At 52.3% G+C, this 22,011-nt stretch overlaps 5 protein-coding genes across 5 annotated transcripts; 2 read left to right on the top strand and 3 right to left on the bottom strand.

The window, feature by feature from the left end:
* Positions 1-388: 388 nt before the first annotated feature.
* On the bottom strand, positions 389-957 carry M406DRAFT_355993 (uncharacterized protein). Its single transcript, XM_040923318.1, has 2 exons — positions 654-957; positions 389-630 (listed from the first exon to the last, which is right to left on the bottom strand). Exons 1-2 carry the CDS (start codon positions 914-916, stop codon positions 534-536), a joined length of 360 nt encoding a protein of 119 aa, XP_040776579.1. The 5' UTR covers positions 917-957; the 3' UTR covers positions 389-533.
* Positions 958-1,882: 925 nt separating this feature from the next.
* Positions 1,883-4,212, bottom strand: M406DRAFT_68040 (uncharacterized protein; the record flags this gene model as incomplete). Its single annotated transcript, XM_040925126.1, has 4 exons — positions 1,883-3,406; positions 3,462-3,951; positions 4,041-4,064; positions 4,100-4,212. The coding sequence occupies 4 exons, from the start codon at positions 4,210-4,212 to the stop codon at positions 1,883-1,885; spliced, it is 2,151 nt and encodes a 716-aa protein (XP_040776578.1).
* Positions 4,213-6,957: 2,745 nt separating this feature from the next.
* On the top strand, positions 6,958-11,327 carry M406DRAFT_345942 (uncharacterized protein; the record flags this gene model as incomplete). Its single annotated transcript, XM_040922130.1, has 3 exons — positions 6,958-9,288; positions 9,322-10,089; positions 10,168-11,327. 3 exons carry the CDS (start codon positions 6,958-6,960, stop codon positions 10,711-10,713), a joined length of 3,645 nt encoding a protein of 1,214 aa, XP_040776577.1. The 3' UTR covers positions 10,714-11,327.
* A 6,639-nt stretch (positions 11,328-17,966) lies between these two features.
* M406DRAFT_355991 (uncharacterized protein) lies at positions 17,967-20,188 on the top strand. Its single transcript, XM_040923317.1, has one exon. It carries the CDS (start codon positions 17,977-17,979, stop codon positions 19,327-19,329), a length of 1,353 nt encoding a protein of 450 aa, XP_040776576.1. The 5' UTR covers positions 17,967-17,976; the 3' UTR covers positions 19,330-20,188.
* Positions 20,189-20,612: 424 nt separating this feature from the next.
* M406DRAFT_101386 (expansin-related) lies at positions 20,613-21,881 on the bottom strand. Its single transcript, XM_040914953.1, has 2 exons — positions 21,507-21,881; positions 20,613-21,220 (listed from the first exon to the last, which is right to left on the bottom strand). The coding sequence occupies exons 1-2, from the start codon at positions 21,715-21,717 to the stop codon at positions 21,006-21,008; spliced, it is 426 nt and encodes a 141-aa protein (XP_040776575.1). The 5' UTR covers positions 21,718-21,881; the 3' UTR covers positions 20,613-21,005.
* Between the last annotated feature and the right edge of the window lie 130 nt (positions 21,882-22,011).

The following is a 22,011-nucleotide window of genomic DNA, read 5'->3' as shown; positions in this document are numbered from 1 at the left end:
CTCTGATGAGCTGGCAAACCCAGGCCGGTACGTGCTTTTCAATTGAGTTCATGTTCACCTATCCACCTCCTCCTTCCTATGGGTAGCACAACATGCCAGGCAAATCTTATCAATTAATGCCTTCTCCTGTTGTAACGTTAACTAAACCGAGCTCAACGACGGCCTTCTGTTCTCGATAAGGTGCCTAATGCCGGGTCAAAGTTACTGCAAAAGTGGGTCCTTCATGGATAATAAGAAGATCAGAGGGCAGAAGTGGAGATTTATGGCAATGAGGGCAACCGGTTCTATCAACTGGGACCAGGACAAGGAGTACGGATGCACAGGGAAGCAAGTTGGAATTAATTTTGCAAGCAAAAGACCATCTGCACAGGAGAAACGGGTGCTGGCTTTCATTGTGCTTGATATCTTGTGTGGACGCATTGTGTTGAGACGATCCGTCAATCGAGACTCGGCAGTATAGTCAAATCATCAATGCTCAGACAAAGAAAAACCGTCAACTGAACTGGCGGTGAGCTAGTCGAATCCTAAACAAATCATTTCATTTGAACATCAAACGATTCATCCGTCTTTCTACGATAGTTATGCCTCGAAAACACCTGCCTCCACAAGATCCCATAATACCACCACAACTTCTTTTTCAACCTTCACTCAACTCAGTCGTAACCACAAGTCGAGCCTCTTCAAGACTCGCTAGTCTATGCGGCAACGCCTCCTTCACATAGTCCTCATGCTCCGTGAGCTTTCGAAAATCTCCAAACTTCTCATACCGAATAATGCCAGTAATGTCCCACCTGTCGCCTTCTCCTCCCGCTTTTCCCGTGAATAAGGAAGCGTGCGCCTCGCCAAGGTAAACCACGGTCACATTGATGCCGAGTTTTGCGCTCAACGAGAATAATGCGGGGACGTAGCGGTTCATGTAGGCCTCGCGACCCGATATAGGTGCTTCGACAGCCTCGCTAGAGCCGGCATACGAGGCGATGGGTCGGAAGCGATTGAGGTTGATCATGGTGACTGGCTTGTCGGAGGGGATTGTGCTGGTGAGCGGCTCCAGCGGCCGAATGTGGATTCCGTCAATTGAGTCAGACATGGTTGATCTTTCAACAAGTTTCAAGAAGGTGTGGTGTGAGTGGTGTGTGCAGAAAACCCTAGGCTAGTCTGAGTAACACTTTGCGTTCAGAGAGGATGGACTACTCTTATACTAGAAACACTTTGCACCATTAATTACATCTGATAACAGCTTGGGAAATTCCTCAATTCTGCATTTGTAATCTCAGGACTACACACGGCACAGATGACTCCTTCGCCGGATCAACCACCTCTCAAAGGAGTTCATATTGCCCCGGCGTGTCGTATTGCCGACGTGTCGTATTGCTGACACAACCGTTCAAGTTCGTCAAGCGAGTCGCCAAGTCGCGTGACTTGGCGTCTGTAGGATCAACGGCTTAATCGAAGTGCGAAGCACTGCTGCCTACCTTTGGTCTGCGGGCCTTGCAGGTATCGGACGCATCACTTCGCCCCGTTAAATCCGAACGCGTGGTAAGGTGTTCGGCCTTCGGATAGATTGATTAGCCATCCAGACATGAATATCTTCTCAGCTTGTGCTTTCTGGGCAAGTAGGCCGGGCGTTCGAAGCTCTTCGTAGTATTGGACATAATAGCTCAAATAGATTAAGATGGGTGGCAAATCAAACTTACATTCTGGTAGATAGGATATTCTCAAGTCTGTATCTACTTCTAGAATCTGTATAATCCAGCATGAAGAAAAGTCTTCACAAGTAACTTGAATGCAAGTCATACTAATTTTGAATGCACCTGGGAAATAGCCAATATATATTCATACATACATATACGTGTCCGAATATGGAAACTGTCACAATCGCTCCTTATGCGTCCTTCGTCCTGTTCTGTCCCGGTCCGACAGTATGATGACCTGGTTCGCCTGATGCTGGGGAATGAAAAAATGTGAATTGGCTTTGCTCGTCGGTGAATCCTTCGTCTGCTGCTTCTGTGGGCGCGAAGAATTGCCCATCGCCCGCCTCAAAACCTGTCCAATTTTCGTGCGTAGTCCACAACATGTCCAAAGATCTTTCAATAGGTTCATTGTTCATTTCCGATAGCATTCGGTCAAATATACTTGTGCTGACAGGCTGTGCAGCATGAGGATTGTAAGCCATCGTTTGGTCACCGTTACCCGCTCGCACAGAATCTGACGTCCTCATTAAAGAGCCTGCATTGCTGCTGGAATCAGGCTGTGCAGAAACGGGGCTCAGAAGCATCGCGCGGTCGGCACTACTAGACGGGGCGCGATTTGAGGTCTCGTTGGAAGAGCTCGGACTGTTGCTCGCTGCCGGTCGTTGTGATAGCCAATCCTGGTACACACGCCTGAAGGAAAGGTTGATGACTCGGCGAGTGGACGCATCAATATTGACTGAGGGGTCAGCGAGAAGACCTGCATCCCGCAGCGATGAGGAGACGACTCTGGGAGCCTCAATCTCGAGGTAGGCTGCCAGGTCAAGTGCGTGAATATGCACATCGCCACAAAGATCGAACGTGGGGCTTTGAGGACGAGGTATCCCAGGAAAGATCTTATCCCACACACTGAACCACTGCTCAGAGAGATCGTGCTCCTTGTCCACGCGACATTTTAGCTCCTCGACCAGTTCGTGAGGTAAGCCTTCTGGAAGCTCTGCAGTCGACTTCGGACAAGGAGACTCAGGGATTTGCGAGATATGGTCGTCTTTTTGCTGTTCTGTGTCGAAAATCGTTTTACACCGCGGACAATAGTTGGGGTTCCGCTGGTGCTTCCTCCAAAAGTGTTGCTTGATTTCAGCAACCGTCCTGAAGCCGTTCTTGCGGATGCCACATGAAGGATATCGTTGTGGATTCTTTTTCTGAAAATGGCACGCAAGACGATCTTGTCCGGGATCCACCTGCTTTCGACGTTTCTTGACTTGTGGTCCTTGACCATCTACTTCAGTAGGTGCTTCGATCTCCTGCCCAGGTCGCTTGAAGGAAGCTGGCCTGTCACCCGTCTGGGGAGACGTCGGAATGACGGTGAAAGACTTGGCCTGGGAACCGGCCTGTCCCTGAGCCCATGTGCGGTAGGAGGCGACCAATTCTTGAACTGCAGCAGCCTCGAATTCCGCAAATGGAGAGGCTGCATCCGTAGTCAAAGGCAACTCGAAGTCGTCCACCAGCCAATCCCAATCAACACTAGAGCCGAACGCCTCGCTACCGGCGCTGTTGTTGGCATCGCTAAGTCCGGCATCACTGGAAGTCCTTGGTGAGCCCTGCCTGTCAGAGCGTCTTGCAAATGATGCATATGGACTGGGCGAGCTAGCATCTGGAACCGGATCAGGGCCACTGCATACATCGCTTGTCGGAAGGGTTTCTGGAGAGTTTGGGTGCTGAATTTTCAAAGTCAGAGCAACTTATCTAATTCGTGCCAAAACAGAGACTTACGAGGGGTACAAATGAGACTGGATATTTGGAGTCAATGTATAGTTCTAAACAGACTCCAGAATCCCCGCTCTCTACTGAGCGTTTTGATCCAGATCTGGATGGTTCATTCATATAGGTCGGTGCCGGAGATAAAGCTTCCCGGAAAAGTTGTTGCGATGGGCTAGAGGGCTGGAGAGATAGCCAATGTTGACCGACGGTAGTCTCCGCGTCACTATCCGCCACGGTACTCTTCTCCCCCCCAAAGGCACTTTGGTATTCGCGAAGGAAATTCCGGCGTCTATGCTCATAGTACTTATTGTACCCGGAGGCGCTCTGGGGATGGTTCAAGTCGATACCCTGGCTGACACTGAGGCTCGTCTTGTATCCGTTGAACCTAGGCTGGTTGTCTGGAGCATGCCGCGCGACTGTTTCGAAAGAGAACGGAGGCGCGAAGGTTGACGGCGCAGCGTTGTACTCGATGAAACCGTCACATTCATTCACAACAGATTCCCTGTTGTTTTCAACACAATTCCATCTCTGGACTTGGGCCTTATAAGCTGCCTCTCTGGGACTTGAAATCAGTTTACGCGACATTCATACTTTAGCTTGTTCATGCCAAAGGAGCTGGAGAGTGCAAGGTATGCAAGTTTTTAACTCACGAAGCCTTGAGCCCTTTCCCCTCCATCACCTCCCGAATTTCAGCGAAAGACTTTGCCTGATTCTCGTATAGGTCAATGATGTCATCTTTATACTGTTCAAAGTTCCCCAACATGGTTGCAGCTTCTCGGGAGGGCTCTTTGGGCTCCTGGCTTGTGTCGGTCCTAAGTTCGTAACCGCCTTATAACAACGATTAGACACCAATGGTGGTACGGTTTTTTATGAATACTACGTAGGTAGCGACAGGGTGGAATACTGAACGTTTTGCGATAGAGTTCATGTACGTTGAGCGGACCAGAAGTATTTAAACAGCAGAGCACCAATAATGGTATGTCAGGTGGGGCTCCAAAAACACATTTGTGTTTTCGGCCGACTTGTGGTAACCCCTGCAATCATGCATGAATGTGTTGTAGTTCGGCATAGTGGCTTGAACACGAATCTGCGACCTCACTTTTGGCGTGATTGCTATCGCTCACTAGAGTCACATCTTGTTACGTCGAAGCATCGTTTCTTCAAGCGGTAGGTCAGTCCAAATAGGTCGCCAAGATTATTTGAACGAAGAGACTTTGGTGTTCACGTTTCAAAAGCTCTCTCAACGCGAACATAACCTACCGCAATTACCAAAACACAATTGCGGTTTCGGATATCTGTGAGCTAAAGAAATGTCTTTGTACGCGAAGATGAGGGTGACCCGAAATGGCTATATATGCTATCAGCCTGAGGCCTATGTGTCGTTGAATGAAGCATTAAATAAACTATACATACCTACTTACTTGCTCTATATTATCGAGACGTCCTTCTACAACTCCCCAAAAGATCGCATCCTGATAGACTCAACTATGTCTCAGCACTCAACCTGTTCCGCTGCTGTCACAGAAGATGGCCAGTAGGTTCTGCAAACCCGACCTTTTCCTCGGTTGCTCATGTACCTTTATTCTACCAATTCTAACAAATAGAAAGGAGGGCCACCTGCAAGACTCGGAATGTGATGCTCGAGGAGTATCTCATTAGCCTGACCTCCGTGACGGACCGACTCGCGAATGGAGTTCAGGGACAGGAAGTGCACGCGAAGAGTGGCGAAGTCCAAGCTATGCTGAACGAGTGGCAGATGAGGTTTGGGCAGAATGCAAGAGTCGATGAGCGGCAGGGACTCTTGGATGCGGCGAGGAACTATGCGATGGTAGTTGAAGTAATCAAGAAGATGGAAATGGATTTGAGGCAGTGATTGTGAGGCGACAAGGCATAGTAAGTGGTTGCAAGGCACTTTCAACTTATGCTATTGTCCGCAATGCAATGAATCGTGTTTCCTACTCTCAGGCTCAGAGCATATGAACTCCATGTGGTCGCTAGACATGAATAGCTGCTTAGTCAATCGCCTCATTGTGCAGCGGACCTCTGGGCATCGCATCAGTGTAAGAATAGACTGAAACATGTCCTTCAACGCCGAGACAAAAACGGTCATTCTTAGTGGCCTGGAAGGGCCAACTGAGTATGAAATTGCCAGGATTCCTTGACAGCCTATATGTACTGAAACTCTTCAAAAGTGACCACACCTCTTTTTGACAACCGGAGAGTCCGAAGAGAAGTGCGTAATGATTAGCAGGAGTCCAAATCGAGAGCGCTGAAAAATTCCGCGTCAAATAGCGAGATGTCGTGGTAGGATGAACGTCTGATGTTCGGATGACTGACAATAATCTAGGGATGCAGACCCTTGAACTGGGGACCGTAGGTCAGATGGCACGCGATTCCCTTTCTGCATCTTAAAGCTCGTCACCAAGAGCTACAGTGTTTTGATCGACGGATGATGTGCAGAGGAATGTGGGTGATCAGCAACCGTCAAACTGAAAGATGTGAAGTAAGACGAGATGATGAGACGTGTGGATAGAGAGAAAGAGAGAGAGACAGAGAGAGACAGAGATAGTGTGTGTGTGTGTGTGTGTGTGTGTGTGTGTGTGTGTGTGTGTGTGTGTGTATGTGTGTGTATGTGTGTGTATGTGTGTGTGTATAAGGACGTTTTTCGCCGGGTCCGTGTTGTTCAAGTTTGTATGCAGTCTTTCCTGACATTGGTAACAACCCACGCGAGCGGACAAAGCTGTACGAAGTTAGTGCAGGTACGTAGCACTCTAGGTTTGGTAGGAGTATGCTAATCTCGTCCTACGGGGTCTCTCTACCCTCTGAATCACCACTGCAGGTTAGGCTGCAAAACAGGGCCCACAGCCCTGCGACAGTGGACGGAGATGGTGGGGCCGCTGATAAAGTGGATGCACCCGGCCCTGCGCTTTCGCAATTTGGCGCTACAGGATTGACGACCCGTTGATGGACGTGGATCTCGACTTTTGACATTCCTTTTCCTTGTGCCACCGACTCTCTGCACCCGATCAATCACACACACCGACCACAAACTCGACTCGAGCATCATCCTGTTCCTCAAACTCACGGCGCATCGCAATTTCTGCCCGAGGCGCACGGCTCTACCCTCCCTCGAACCAGACGCGCAACGAGTATTAGCTTGGCGTGTAATCTCTTTTGCCCATCAGGCAGCTCAGGTGAAGACGCCTTCAACATTGAAGGTGACCGTTAGACCTCGCGCGTCGTTCGAAGGTGGAAGCAATGGTTACATCAAACACTCGCCGGAAGATCACAATAACATCTGTGCTGCGATTCGACCAGGCCTCCACGGCTGTTTGGCCATGAATTCGGCCGTGACTGCCTGCCACAGCCTTGCTATCTACGAGCGACGGTCTTGGTAGGGGAGTCTGAGCTGGCATCTGCCCCGTGCGAGCCAGCAAGAAGCATACGACCTACCCATCGCAGCGGCATTCGAGACACGTACTCGGCGCCCGCCGAGACACTCGACGAGATGCTAGGTCATCTTCGATTCCACAGGCGCGGCCCCTCTAATCCTTCTTCTCCAGTCCCGGATCAATTATCGCCGTTCGACCACGGTGAACATCCTCAGAGCGTGCAGGACATCTCGTCACGCCCCGACTTTTTACCAAGGCCCACCAATGCCTCAAATACTCCACCCGTTCATCCCTCAAGCAGCCGTCCAGAGCAGGAATCTGCGCCCGGCCAGAAGCCGCCAGAACAGCACGTCCGATCTCCTCTCAACAGCATCGACTCTGGCTTCATAGGCGGCCTTGCCCTCCAGAACTACCGCCGTGCTTTCGAGTCCTCACGCCCAGAATCGTCTGAAGCTGCTGCTGCCACACAGGGCTCGTCTGCTCAAGAGGGGATACGGACCAAACCTGTCCCTCCACCTATAAATACCAACCTGCCCTCGACACGACCGCCGCCCATGCCGATCAAGGAAGTCCGAACGAATACTTTGTCCTCCTCCTCCTTCGTTGCCCCGACAGATCTACAGAGCAATGTTGGCGCTACAGGGAAGAGACCGGCTGGGACGAGGCTCACCTCGGAGCCACCCATGCTGGCGAGGTCCCAAACAGCTGCAGAAACACAGCGGGCCAAGAAGGGGCTGCCATTCCTGAAGAATCCCATGTCTGGACTGCTGATGCGTCGCAAGGCCTCCCAGAATGCGCCCGACCTACGTCCTCTTCCTCTGCCGCAGAAATCTACCGAGTCGACTTACGATCCCCGGATCAGAGGTACGCGTGTGCACGACTTCAGCGCGCCCAGGCAACGGGTGATTCCTACGAGGAAACCAACTGTCCCGGGCGCTGAGGTCTGGACTGGCTGGGACAAGTACCACAATGGACCACAATCTAACGCCTCCGACCTACCTCTGCGGATGGAAACTAGCAAGAGCAGTAGTGCTGCATCGGAAGCCACACAAGCCGCAACGTCAGATGGTGACGACACAACGCAGCCTGACGACCGTGCCGAGGCGCCTTCACAGGTGTCGGCACAAGCGGGCAAAATGATATCTCTCGAGGACAAACCTCTGCCGGCGAAGCCCTCAGGACCGAATCATGTGGCTGAGACGACAACCCGTTCCGTGTCTACCACATCGAGGCCAGTGTCCGTGGCCTCGTCCATGCAGAGAACCAATCCCTCGACCCGGACAAATCGATCCCGTCATATTTCCCTGTCGGAAGACACCTTGTCGGCGCTACCTAAGCACATGAAGAGTACATCCTCGCGCTTCAGCTTCGACATGATTGGTGCAGCCAGGGCCGAGAAACTGCTAGAGGAGAGACATCGGCAGAGGGAGTTGGAAAGGAAGGCCAACGGAGGCGCGCCTGGCAGAGACTCAGGATTTGACGACTTCGACGAAGACACATTTGACTATGATGCTGCTATGGATGACGGTGGTCTGGAAGAGGCGATCCCGGGCGTGAATGCCGACTACGAAGATCATTACTATGAGGAGGACATCCCCATGGTTGGTGACGACGACATTATAGACGACGAGGACGATCCTGACAACGACCAGGAAAACTTCGCTGGCTTCGTGTTCTCAAGATCCAATCCACAGTCCTCTCTGGTCAGCCCAGCGACCCCAGGGATGGTCATCACGCCAAGGGACGCAAGCGGGAGGCCCATAGGGCACGCAATCACCACCGACAGAACGCCAGGCTTGCTGTCTGTGCCATCACCGCTGCCGGTCGAGGATGTGACCAAAGACAGGCACGAGGGGTTAGAGGATGTGCAGGTCGCAGGTCTCGGTATACAGGGCCTTCAAGCTCCACAAAAGACGCAGTACGATCCTACAGTCTTTCAAGAAAGACGGAACATGCCTATCGACGACGCTTCAGAATCAGCAAACACGCAAGACAAAGGGATCTACTACGATGCTGGACTATTAGAAGAATTGCAGATGGAGGCAGACGAGATTCAGAAGGCCGATTTCGATGAGTCCATATTCGACGACGACGACACAGACCACTTTGGTCGACCGATCCCAGGTGCTTTTGCTCAGAACCTAGCCATGAGAGAACATGAGCAAAAGAAGAGAGAGTCTGACGTGACGTCTCGCTCAGAGACATCATCGACAACGGCGCATACATCTGTCAGCGTGGGCATGCCGCCCGTGCAGCAGACGGACAAGGACGCAGAAGTCTCGAAGAAGCCATCGTCGGTACCCACCTCTCCGCCTCAAGGCCATGAAGACACAGCCGCTGCATATCAGAAGGCCCTGGCCGATGCCGCACACAAAGCTGCTGCTGTTGGCTGGAAATCGCGGTGGGATGACGGGCCTGAATCGTCCGCGCCAGTTGGTGACCCAGATGTGACAATTACATCGCCAACGACAGGTTCTCAGCCGAGCAGCGCTGGGTTGCAGGACGATCAACCGTTCCAGGCCGACGACTATGAGGACGACGGTTTCGGGGGCGGATTTGATGATGAATATGACGACGATCTCCTCGATGAGGCGTTCATAGCAGAGGCCAACGCCGAGGCCCTGGCCTATGATTCTGAAGGCTTCTACGGCGACGAATTCGGCTTCTACTCAGCACCCATCCCAGCTCGCAATGGCTTCCATGGGTACTCGGCTCCCGCTAGCGGGTCCTCCGTCGGGAACGAGAGTCAATACGGAGGGTATTTTGGACCGTCTGGCGCGATCGGCCGCAGCGCTAGCGGCCGTGTGCTTCGCGAGCCAAATCTCACGCCCATCACTGAGCGTTCTGAGTACTCGAACCGCAACTCGATGATGTCCATGGTCCTGCCCAGTGCGACCCTATCAGACCTTCGCAATTCGATGGCAAGCCCTAATTTTGCGCACATGGTGCCGGGTGCTGATGACAGCGAGACCTTCTCCCTCAGCGGCCTGCAACGCCTTCGCGGGAAGACTTTTGGCGGCAGCCAGATCAGCCTGAGCTCGTCGCGCGACGGTAGCCCTCGATCAGAGCGTGCGCCTCTGCACGAGCGGTTTGACGGGGCGTCGAGTCCCGCGCCATGGGAGCTCGGCAGGCCGCAGTCGCATCTGGGCTCGACTAGCGGTGCGCAGCCTCATGAGAGGAAAAACTCAGCCTACTCGGTCTGGAGTAACTCGGATGCTGCCAGTGCCGCAGGAAGTCCAACCCTTACCGTGGCGGGCTTGCCTCTGCCAAACAATACCATTCCGCCTCAACCACTCTTTTCGCCACCCCCGCCACCGATCCCACAGCCATCCCCCGGACCGCAATGTCCACCAGTCTTCGAGGATGAGGCTGAGGAGGTGCCGAATCCCGGGACGACGCTGGCAGACACTCCCGTCGACAGTGAGGCGGAGCCCAGCGCTGTCATCCCCCTGACAGGCGATATTTCTGAAACTGTGGATGGTGCCAGCTCGCTCGGCGCTGATATGGACAGCTCCACCCCCTCCGAGACAACCCAAACAGAGGAGGCACTGGAGAGCGAAGATGACACTTCTGCCGCAGTTATAATGACACCAGAGAACGGCTCTCTTGAAGCGCAGGTCGCCTACGCGAACAATGCAGCATTCAAAGCCAACGCGGCGACCGTCTCGATCAACAAAGATATCTCGGTCTGTTCCATACCGCTGTCGCCGGCGTCGCTGGATAGCCCTCGCACACCACCTCTGGACGCCCATGGTTCGTCTCTCGGAAGAATTGAAAAACAAACTTCGTCCGTGTCTCTGGAGGACGACCACCCCACTTTTCTGCGCGATACTCAGATCCCCCGCAGTATTTTTGCTTTGGAGAAGGAGTAAGAAGTTGACAAGGCGGCTGCTCGTAAACAGCGCGCTTTCGTGGGCTGAAGAAAGAGGGCGCCTGATCTCGTTGAACCTCAATGTTTGACTGGACCGGCCGCGGTATACGAACTCTGCCTATGCCTAGCTGGATCCAACGAAGTGGCATAATGATGGCCACAACAAAGTGCTGTTGGAATTTTCCTTGTCGAGAGTGCGACGAATATTATATAGACACAGGGCGGCATTTATCTTGGAACGAGGACGATATCCAAAAGTTAACAAGCATTTAGTAGCTGACGCGCAAGGCGAAGCATGATACCAAATCATATTATAATGGAGGGCAAATGATAGACTGCACCCGATCAGAAAGCAAACACCAATTTGTACTGTTTTCACCCTCTTTGATGCAGCCCAGTCCATTGATTGAACTCCTACGCACTACAGACCATCGAAGGCGTATGTCTACACGGTCGCAGGAGGCTATTGCGAAGAAGAGGGGCGTAGGACTAGACAGGATAACGGTGCATACACCCTCACGATCGTTCCTCAGAAGCCCTCCCCCACCACCCATGACATAGCAGCAAACGTCTTCGCGAGCAGTACTCAGCGCTCTACGACTGCATCACTTGCCCCAGGAAAAAAAAAAAAAAAAAAAAAGGCAAGGACCGCAGGTTCAACCAAGAAGCCCGCAAGGTCGGACAATGACGTTCGTTGTCGCGGCAGGATGCCTTTTGTCCCTGATTTTTCTCGATGTGGTCACACGGCTTCGGCCGACGTCGCAAATAGCCCAAATCCACTCCTCTAGACCGCTGCTGGTTGGGCATTCACAAACCCGTTTGAAAAGCAGAGAGAGGCCCAAGGGGGGGGGGGGTGGTTCGCGACAATAGCCTTAATTGACCGCCTACGGGATGAAACCAGGCATACGCATGGCGTGGCATGGAACAAGAGAAAATTAGCATTCATTGTAGATGTGTACCGCGGCCTTTCTCTTTCTCTTTCTCCCTCTCTCTCTCTCTCTCTGAGCCTCTGGCTCTCTCCACTCGGGTCCCCACCGTTAGGGCTGGGTTTGAACCACGGTCATCGTGGTTTCGGACACAAGATGATCGCTGTGGCGGCAATTTTTGTCCTCCTTTCGGCTGCCGGCGGTGAAGACCAGGGGGGGCTAGGGACGGGTCCAGAATCCACACTTATACAGAGGCATACATAGTACACATGCCGCTCCTCTTTCTCTCTGTCTCTTTCTGAGTCATGAGTGGATCTATAAAGTGGTTACACATATGCATGTTTCCCTTCCTACACGATGGAACATCGGTCTGCCGACTTGTTCTACCATAGTATATGATCCGGGTTCTATTCCAATATACACTCAGCCAGGGTTCAGCCCGGAAGGGCGAGCGGTGTCCCTTGCCGGACGGTGGCATGGTGGAACCCCTCTCTCCTTCGCCTCCACCCTCCTCGTGCCCCTCCACCCCTCCGGTGACAGGGACAGGTGACGGGCGGTGACCACCGAGGGGTCTATTGGACGCGCGCCAAGTCGGCAGTTTCGGTGGACAGAAAAAGAAAGGAAGAAAAGAAAAGATATGGGCGGACAAGCCGGAATGACGTCCCTGTTTAGACTGGTGAAGAAGGAGAAGAATAAAATGAGTGCATGAGCGATTATGACGACACTATCGAGGTTTTGTGTTTGCTTCTGATGAGTGTCTCTAGACCGCCATATTCGTTCCAGCAGTAGCAGCGGCCAGGAGGGGGAAATCCGTAAAGCGTGCATATAGACTACAAGGCAAATTAATGAAGCAAGAGAGGGGGGAAAAGGAGAGAGAGAGAGAGAGCGACTGGTTTTCTGCCCTATCAAGAGCAAGGTCGCTGTTCCAGCACTGCAGCAGCAGCAACAAAACTACTCAGCAATGCTCATTCTCATCTACAGTACAAGAGTCTCGATCTCGACCAGTCTGGCTGTCCCGGGGGTTGAGCCGCCAAGATGACGAATACGGCAGCGCCCGGCTACAGAGCTCGTAATGACCCCGGGAGCCGCACCGGCTGGGTTTCCAGGGTTTGTACGGTAGAAGGATGTGCACACCCCCCTTTCCTTCCAGTGCTCAACGTCTCGGTGTGTGGGCTGGAGCACCGTTGTGCATTCGGGTCCCTCCCCTCGCAAATCACAGTGCTGTGCCCGTCCTCGGGCGGCGAGGAAACACGCCAAAAGAGAAGGGCTGCTGCACATCCCGTCCGTGTCGTCCCCCCTCAAGGAGCGACAGCGGCACTCTCGCCGAATCAGATGTGTGTAAATGAATGGACGAGTGAGTGAATACGCTGCTAGCAAAGCATGGCTTGGCTTGGCTGGCTGACTTTTAGTGTGGGGAGGAAGATGACGACCGCCGACCGGTGGCCCTTCTGCCCTTGTCTTGGAGTGTTAGTAGCCACTCAGGCCCAAGGCAAGGCGTCGCCTCACTTTTGGATGCTGGGATCATCAGCCAATCAACCCGGGGTGCAGTGCGCTAGCTGGTGCAGCATGCAGTGTTCTATACAATGGGTTGCAGGGTTGCATTTTTGGATGAGTGGGTGGGTGTGCGCAATGCACATGGGGGGGGGGGGCTTTGTTGCGCCCGAGCAGGCCGAGGGTGGGTGGAGTTGGGCATCTGGGGAAGAGGAAGCGGCTTGGGCTTCTTCTGCGTGGGGGAATCGTGGGCGCATTCTGTATGTGTAAGCATGTGTACACTGCATGTATGTGTGTGAGAGGAAGAGGAAGAGGAGGGAGGACGAGGGAGGACAGAAGAGGAAGAAGAGAGGAGTGGGAAGGATAGCAAGAGAGGCTGGGCCCTGATCCATGGTCCCTTCGGTACATCGTACAGTGGAACTGTGTACGTCTTTCTGCCGGTCTTGTTCCCCGCTGTTTGAGGAAGGACAAGGTTCAGTGGGAGGTTTCGACCAAATGTTTCTGGAAGTCCTTGGTCAGTTCTGTCAGGGTCAGGCCCTTGACGATTGAGGTCCAACAACGCCTTTGAGCGCTTCTTTCTCCTCCTTGTTCTGTCTCGGGAAAGGTCATCTGGTAGAAGACGAGAACGAGGACGGCGGGGGAACGGTCATTAGGTAAGTCAAGTTTTGAGCTGGTCCTTCCATTTGTCGTCGAACCCTCTTTCTTTCACTCCCTTCCGTCCTCCAAAGCTTCGTTCCTTCCTCTCTGTCTCTCTCGCTCCTGCACACATACACCCTAGTACTTTAGTACACACCCTCTCTCGCGCGTGCTCCTGCACAGTCATCATCCAACAAGCAAGACATCCAACAAGCAAGAGATCCAATCAATTTTCCGAGGGGTCCTTGCGAATCGCGATCGCCCTTCACCCCTCCTCCACAACATTAATCTTGCCCGATCTCAGAAATGCGACATTCTTCTAGGCTCCACATCTAGTCTTTTTATTTACTTTCCTCTTCTTCCACTTTGGGACCCATGCACACATGGGCTGAGCTTACCCACATCCCGGATCTTTTTTGGCTTCTGCGCTTGCCAACTCATCAGTGCCGTGCAGACTCTCTCTTAAGGGGGTGGGGGCCACTTCTACTACTATGTACTCGTGTACTTGTGTACAAGCGTTACATCACACGACCATATTTTCAAACCCACCCTCCACCTTACACACACCACATTGCGCGTGTGTTTGTGTGCGTTGTCAAGAATGGCTCCACTGGGTTTGGACAGCCATCTGGATTAAGCTCATCTAATCAAGCATTTCTCGAGTCGCTAAATTGCAATGGGGCGACTCTTCAATGCGCCCGGACACGCCACGAGGCGCTAACATGTAGCTTACCATGCTTCTTATTAGGTACGAGTCCCAGCACTACCTTCTGATGACAATAGTGTTATGATGAAGAAGAAACTCTCATAATGCAATTATTACCACTGTGGGACCTCTAGTTGCCGCCCGTTTCACGTCACTTTGTGTTCCAGCAAGCAAACGTCGCATGATGATGATCCCTGCTTCTAGTGCCGTTGCCGCTGAGAAAGAAGGAGAAAAGAGAAGAAGAAAAAACAATACCATCTTAGTCACGAGCCAAGTGCGCCGGGAAAGAACAAGAAAATCCATAGTGTCTCCGTCCAGACAAGTCAAAGTTCCAGGACAAGGCACAGTCGGGCACAGCCGGGGGCAATAAGGCAATAGGGCACTTAACAGGGCAACACTGAATGCCGATCAGAAGGATTCATGCACTTGTTCTCAAGATGCTCACCCAGTTCAGCCAGGCCGAGAACAAGTTGTTTCTTTGCGGGTAATCATCCGAATAAAGACACTCCCACGGCGTATACGAAAAACTGAAAAGTGCGGCTTGTTTGTAGGAGGAATAACAAGGTCAAGAAAAGAATGCATCACTTTCACTCTTCCCGCAGACCATTCCAGACTCGACCACAAAGCCACTCATCAGCACTGGCAGAGACTCGTGTCCGGTTGGGCTTGGCTATGCAACGATCGATCCCGTCCCTCCCCGGTCCAACCACAACGGGTTTGTCTTCGAGGGAGGGAGAGGTGATGATGGAATGGCTGGCTGGCTGGCTGTCTGCGCCTGAAACGGGACAAGTCATCGAGTCTGTTTGCAGCGCTTGACCGCAGTACAGCACCGTTACAAGTGACGTGTCTCGCTCAGAGACCAGAACACAGACATGGAGCAGCAGTGTTGCACACACTTGAAGACCTGGGTATCATTTGGTATGCTGGAGGATGAGGACTGACCAGATAGAACCATGCATGCATAGGCACAGTCAGTCTGCTGCTGCAGTTGTCTGCATCTCGACATGATCACCATCACAACCCATGTTCTCCGGCTGCAGCATGTGCACTTCCATACCCACATTCATCCACGTCTCAACGCCAGCCTTTCGGAAGCGCTAGATTCGGATTGTCGCAGTTCCAAGTGATGACTGGGTAGCATCTGCACTTTGGTAACACAAAACACGCCCCCTCCATCATCGTCGGGAAGAGTCGTGGAGAGCCCATGTTGGTTTTGTTGTCCCCCCTCCATCCCAAATGTGTCCACCCCCGGGACTCTCCACACCCCCTTCGATGCCAGTGGGTTGCATGTTGCAAGGTGTGGGTTCTCTCGGTGGGTCAAGCGTCATAGCCCAATCCCACTCTCGAAAGATTGATTGCCTGAATATATGCAGCATTCTTTAGGCGCTGGGCCTCAGTGGGTACCTCTCTCTGTCTCTGCGATCGAAATTGATGACAGAGAAAACAAAGTGTCAGCTAGACCAGGCCAGCCAGCCCACTTCCCTTTCGAGTTTGAGTACGACATAACATGACTTCTCTGTTGTCGATTCTCATTTAAGCAACTTCTTTAGGTCGAGCACTTTCATGATCGCAGAGGTGTGGCGCCTCGCCTTTTTAAATTCAAGCCCTCTCCCCATTCCCCCGTTCCGCCGGAGCCCCTCTATCGCCTCGAAACTTCTTTTCTCGAAACCTCTTTACTCTATTTGCTACAAGATCATCAAGCCCCGACGATCTCCCTGATCTTCTCTCTCCTCATATTCAAAACCGCCAATCCTACTACGTCTTTACATTATCCACCACACGACTACAGCTAGTAGGAGGGCCTCGACTAAGAAGGCTCTTGACAAGTGCCACCCATCCACATCAAACACAAGAAATACATCCTAGGGTCTTCTGAGTAGAACTTACTGAGGCTTCTTTTCCTGTTGGCCGCTGGTTCGTCCTTCTTGTGTCGCCTCACTTACACACATACACAACACACACACACACACACACACACACACAGCCCGATATCGCTCCACCACTCGGCTACGCCATCACCGCCGTCGCTCTCATTCTCTATCTCTCTCCTTCCCCCTCTCTCTCGGACCCAAACAGAAATTATCAACATGATGAGACAGGACCCCAACAACCAAAGTATGATGCAGGCTATGCTCTTGGGGGACGAAGATGCAAGGTTGGCCCAGCAGGAGGCAGAACTGGAACAGCAGCAGTTAGAAGTGAGGCGAAAACGAGAGCAGCTCGCACAGCTCAAGTCAACCTCCAACAACAATAACCATAAACAACACAACCCGACCATCACTTTGTCCTCACACACTAACCACAGAGTGCCCTTTCCGTCCGCCTCGTGGGCGGTCCGTAATAGTAGTGGCCAGTCTGGCCTGCAACCTCATCAAAGTGCGGCCCTTTCGGCTCCCCGGCTTGCAACCCATCTTGCTCCTGTAAGCCATTCTTGTTCACATCACAGGAAGAATATTTCTTCTCCCAGAATGTCCCATACTGATCATACTGGACCTAGGCCCAGACCACCCAACAACAAGGGCAATATATGAAGCGCATCAAGACATGCCATCCCCTCCAACATGCGATCCCCCTCTCAGGCGCCGACATGGCCCGTTCCAAGACAACCAGTGCTGCTGCCATGTCGGCCTGCCCCTTCACACCGCCGTCAGGCTCCGTCTCCGTCCGGCCTATACCGGCAACAACCCAAGCTTCATTGTCACTTGATGGCCTCGCCCCTGGAGGAACCACATCTCATCAACAGCAGCAGCAACAACAACAATTACAACAACTATCCGCCAACCACCACAACAATAACAACTTCCTGGCTCAGTCCATGCGCCCACACACTCTGGGCACATCACCACAACAGCCCAACTCCTCTTCCGGCATGCCGCCTCCTCCCATGCTAGACGACAGCACAATAATGACGCACAGCGCCACCATAGAGGATCCGGAAATGTACCTCCAAAGACACGGTGCCCTCGAGGACATACCCAAGAGCTATTTTCCTATAGGTCTATCTACCATGGATTCGTCGTCCTGCACCATGCAGCCGCCGCCCACAACACCATCTATGTCCTTTTCCTCTTCCGACCTGTCGCACATTCAGTTCGGCTCCTTTTTCTCGGGTGCTGCCAGCAGCGACACTTCCATGACCAGGACCAACAGCTCCGTCACAGGTCCCTTCCAGATGCTGCGTGGGGGGTCCACCTCATCCGTGAGCGATGTACTGTCTAGCCCTGGTGACGAGATCTTCCACCATGGCAGCAACAGCACCAGCAGTCAGCAGTTTCCCGTTGGCGGCAGCAAGAAGCGTGGTGCTCCTCACGACGAACAGCAGCAGCTTTTTGGGACGTCGCCCCCTTCCAACTATGGCTTCGCAGGTCAGCAGCAGGCCATGTTCAATATGAGCCGGTCTACTTCCATCGACAGCCGACTCTCTATGGGTCATGCACAGCAGCAACAGCCCATGCAGCACGTGTCTGAGGCCATGAGCAGACAAGCCTCTATGCACGCACCACCTATGATGCAACACAACCAGCACCACCAGCAGCAGCAGGAGATGGGCATCTCATCAGAGACCAGCCCGTCGTCATTTTCGTCCGTCTCACCGCACAGCAGCAGTCTGACACCCGACGCCCTGGCCACCTACGGAGAACCCATGCTCCGTACCGAATCCGCCAGCAGCATCAAGTCCACCCAATCCCAGCGAGCCCGCGCCAAGGATTCCCTCCAGCGCCAGGTCGCCGCAGCGAACAGCAGCCAACGCCTGCTCCCTAAACTGGACAAGACAGACCCGGACGAGGAGGCCCAGCAGCCAAGCAGCAACAACAGCAAGGCAGATGCGGGCGCCAAGGTCCCCATGGCCAAAACTACCTACCAACGACCCAAGAGGCCCAAGATCTACTGCTCAAAATGCGACGAGCAGTCCGACGGGTTCAGAGGCGAACACGAGCTACGCAGGCACGACGACCTGAAGCACTCAACCATGAAGACGGTCTGGGTGTGCGTCGACCCTGGTGCCGCCTCGGATCTGAAGCCCTTCACGCCTATCGACCAGTGCAAGAACTGCAGGGACAGGAAGGAGTACGGAGTATATTATAACGCAGCAGCTCATATGCGAAGAGCGCACTTTACCAAAAAGACGCCTAGGGCTAGTCGCAAGACCGATAACAATAACAACAACGAGACGGACGACGACAAGAAAGGCGGGCGGACTAGTGAGAGTTGGCCTGTTATGACGGAGCTGAAGAAGCACTGGATGAAGGCCATCAAAGTGTCTGCGGACAAGGTCATCAACGATGAGGAAGACGCCACCGTCGAGGGCAAAGAGGGCAACGCTGCCACTGCCATCGGCGACGCCACCGCACAGGCCTCAGAATTGCTCGACGACAGTGCCGCCTTTAACCACATCAACACGGACATGAGCGCATCCACACGCTTCAACGATTCCATGGCCTTTGCCGTGGGCAGCAACACGAACCTCCAGGTAGACCTCCAAGTCGACACCAACGACATCTTCGGAGACAACTTTGGCGACTTCACAAACTACACCGTGCAGCCCACCAACACCACCCAGTTCGACGCCGGCCTCGCCGCCCCAGCCTCGACAGGGTCTGCCAGCTTCAACTACCCCTTCACCGTGACCGCGCCCGCCGGTTACCCTCATATCGACCTGAATGTTTTCCAGGGGTCGCAGATCTCGGCCTCCTCGGCGACGGACCCCAGCAGCCTGGCGCCTTTCGGTACTGCTAGTTTCGTTGCCCAGGATACGCAGCAGCAGTCCAGCCAGCCATCGCCGATGGACTCAAACCATACCGGGGACCATGTTGTGTTTGGGGACTTTGACTTCAACAACATGGGCTCTGGCTGCTGAATTTTCTCTTTCTTCTCGTTTCTTAAGCTCGTCCCAGGGACATGCTTATGATTTCCGCCTGTCAAAACCATCATTCGTCAAATTTGGTTGATGGCTTTGGCTTCCAATTGCCTTGACTCAACTTATACATCATGACGTTTCACTTGTTCTTCAGCAATAGCCGCAGCTTTGCGCCTGGGCTTCAGTCAGTTCTACACTATTCTTCTTCCATTTCTCTATCACTGTCAGCTCCTGTTGCTGGAGTCACTCAATGATGCACTGTGTGCACAACAACCGGTCAAGTACCTTTGGATAATCTCCGAATTGCATCAGCACTCGGCGTTGGGAATGATCATGATCACCAAGGCATTTAGCCCCTACGCACATCTGATTCTCGTGTGTGTTGTGTGTCATGACTTTTTCACCATGTTTTCTTTTTTTCCTTGCTGTCCTTTTGTTCCTCTCCCGGGGGGAGGGAAGAATCGAGAGAGACTCGGCACGAGGTTCTGCGGCGCATATTCTTCGGTCGTCAACGATGGATTGAGATTGGTAGGGCCTATTGACAAAGCTCTGGTTACGAATTTTAACGATTTGCATGGTCGAGGATCCGGGCATTTGGGATGGTGTTTAAGCCGATGCCTTTCTATTTTCTTTTCTTTTACTTCTTTTACTCGGGACAATTGGTTTTTCCTTTTGGATTTGGGTTGGGATTTTGTGATACCTCTCTGTGTATATGCACGGTGCAGTGATGATTGTGTCGGGTAGCGTCGCAGGGAAAGCTGTGTGTGACGATGGAGACAGACAAATGAATGCATTGAGGCACAAGAGCAGATACTTGTCCTGCTTGCTGCCTCCATGCTCAACTTGGCGTGTGCCTTCCAAACTCCAGCAGGATCAGTGACTTGACTTGATTGATTTTCCCTTGAGTGCTTATACCTCATGAACATATTTCAAGGTGACTGTCTTTCAAGGTTTGCTGGACATACTTTCTGTACTGTGAACGTCAAGCATCTGTATGCTCACCTCATTCCTTTGTGAACACGAAGTAAGCTCTTGTTCTAGCTCTATAATCCTCGAATCTCACGATAGCCTCACCCTTCAAAAGTCCAACAGTCTAATAATATGCCAATCTTTAACAACAGGTCGTCAGGCTGATCCTTTGTACCCTTTACACTAAAGCCATGCAGATTACAGATGTGATGATGTCTTGATATTTGAATACTGCCTCTGTCACTCTAAATCTGTGCTCGTGTGCATTATTTGAAGTCATCTCTAGGACGTTTCATAAGGGGAAAACTTTATTTCGAGACAAAATGTATTTGCTAGTCAAAAAAGATAGTCGTCTATGTCGTCAGATGGACCATCTGAAAGAAGGCAATGGCCAGATAGAAGCGAATGTGTAAGAGAAGAAAAAGCAAAAACAAAAAGAAGAACCCCAAAACGGCCACGCGTCTCTAAACATCAAGCCCAGTTTTTATAGCCAGCCCTAGCATCATCCATAACAGGAGAAGAGAACACCCAAGAAGAAAAAGAAACAAAAAACGGAGAACACACCCAACTGTCCCTTGCCCGTCTCCATACAGAGACAAGGCGTGTGTCATCCCGCCGACATCAGGACCAAAGTTGTATCCACCTAACCCTTTACCAGGGCAAAGCTTGGCATATCAAGCCTTACGGCGTCTTAGTTGGGGCAAGCCCTACGAGACGAACTGCCAGCTCGCCGTAGTCCTGCCCACACTCTCGCCGTCGCTGACAAGAGAGTCAAAGACGGTCGGCGTGAGGTCCAGGTCCCACATGGAGCACGCCGCGCAGCGGTCGGCGACAGTAACCTCGGCCGTGGCCCCGCCGCTCATGGTGATTTGGATCTTCTTGCCGCAGAGGCTGTTGTTGTTGGGATCACCGCCATTTGTGACTGTTTTATTTTCTCAGTGTCAGCCATGACCCGGTGCTCTGTCACGTTTTGGTTTTTCTTTGCTTTCTATTTTTCTCCTTACGATTTCCTTTTCCCCATTTTTTTCTTCTTTTTTCTTCTTTTTTCTTCTTTTTCAACGTCTTCTTGCCTCTCGGATGGTGAGGTGTGCCAGGAACAGGATTGGTAGGTAGGGAGCTGGCGGCGAGGGGAAGAAAAGGCACCCGAGGCTCAGATACGAAAAGGAGACACAAAAAGAAAAAAGTGGAAGAGACTATTCTTTACTTACACTCATCGTAGAGAGTGGTGCTTAGGGCGCAGATGGAATCACTGTCTGAAAGAGTGCTGCCGCATGCGCCCACACCGTTCTCAGTGTTGTAGTAGGTAATATCACCTGTGTGTGTGACGCCTGTGGCCGAGTCGTCACGGGCAATGACACCGGCCAAGGCGGTGGTGGCACCCAGGGAGAGGAGGGTAATCAAGGACGTGAAGGAAGGCATCTTGAATAAGAAGAAGAAGAAAAAAAACCGGCGGCTCTGCCAAGGAAAGTCTGGGTGTGGATTGAAGGAGAGTGATGTGTCTTGAGTCCTGCTCTGGATATGAAGAAGAAGGAATGAATGTCTTGAGAGCTGGATCCTGGCCGCTCTTCTTGAGGATGAAGTTGTTATGATACTGTAGAAGTGTGATGATGATGATCTTTCTTCTATCGTCCAGTCCAAAAAGTGGGAAGAGGAGACATCTTAAATATATTCACACATCAAGACTGACTTACTCACCACGCAAGCCTCAACAAG

Source organism: Cryphonectria parasitica (assembly GCF_011745365.1).
Source record: "Cryphonectria parasitica EP155 unplaced genomic scaffold M406scaffold_4, whole genome shotgun sequence".
Taxonomy (NCBI): domain Eukaryota; kingdom Fungi; phylum Ascomycota; class Sordariomycetes; order Diaporthales; family Cryphonectriaceae; genus Cryphonectria; species Cryphonectria parasitica.
The sequence above is the reverse complement of the archived record's forward strand: the minus strand, read 5'-3'. Positions and strand labels throughout refer to the sequence as shown.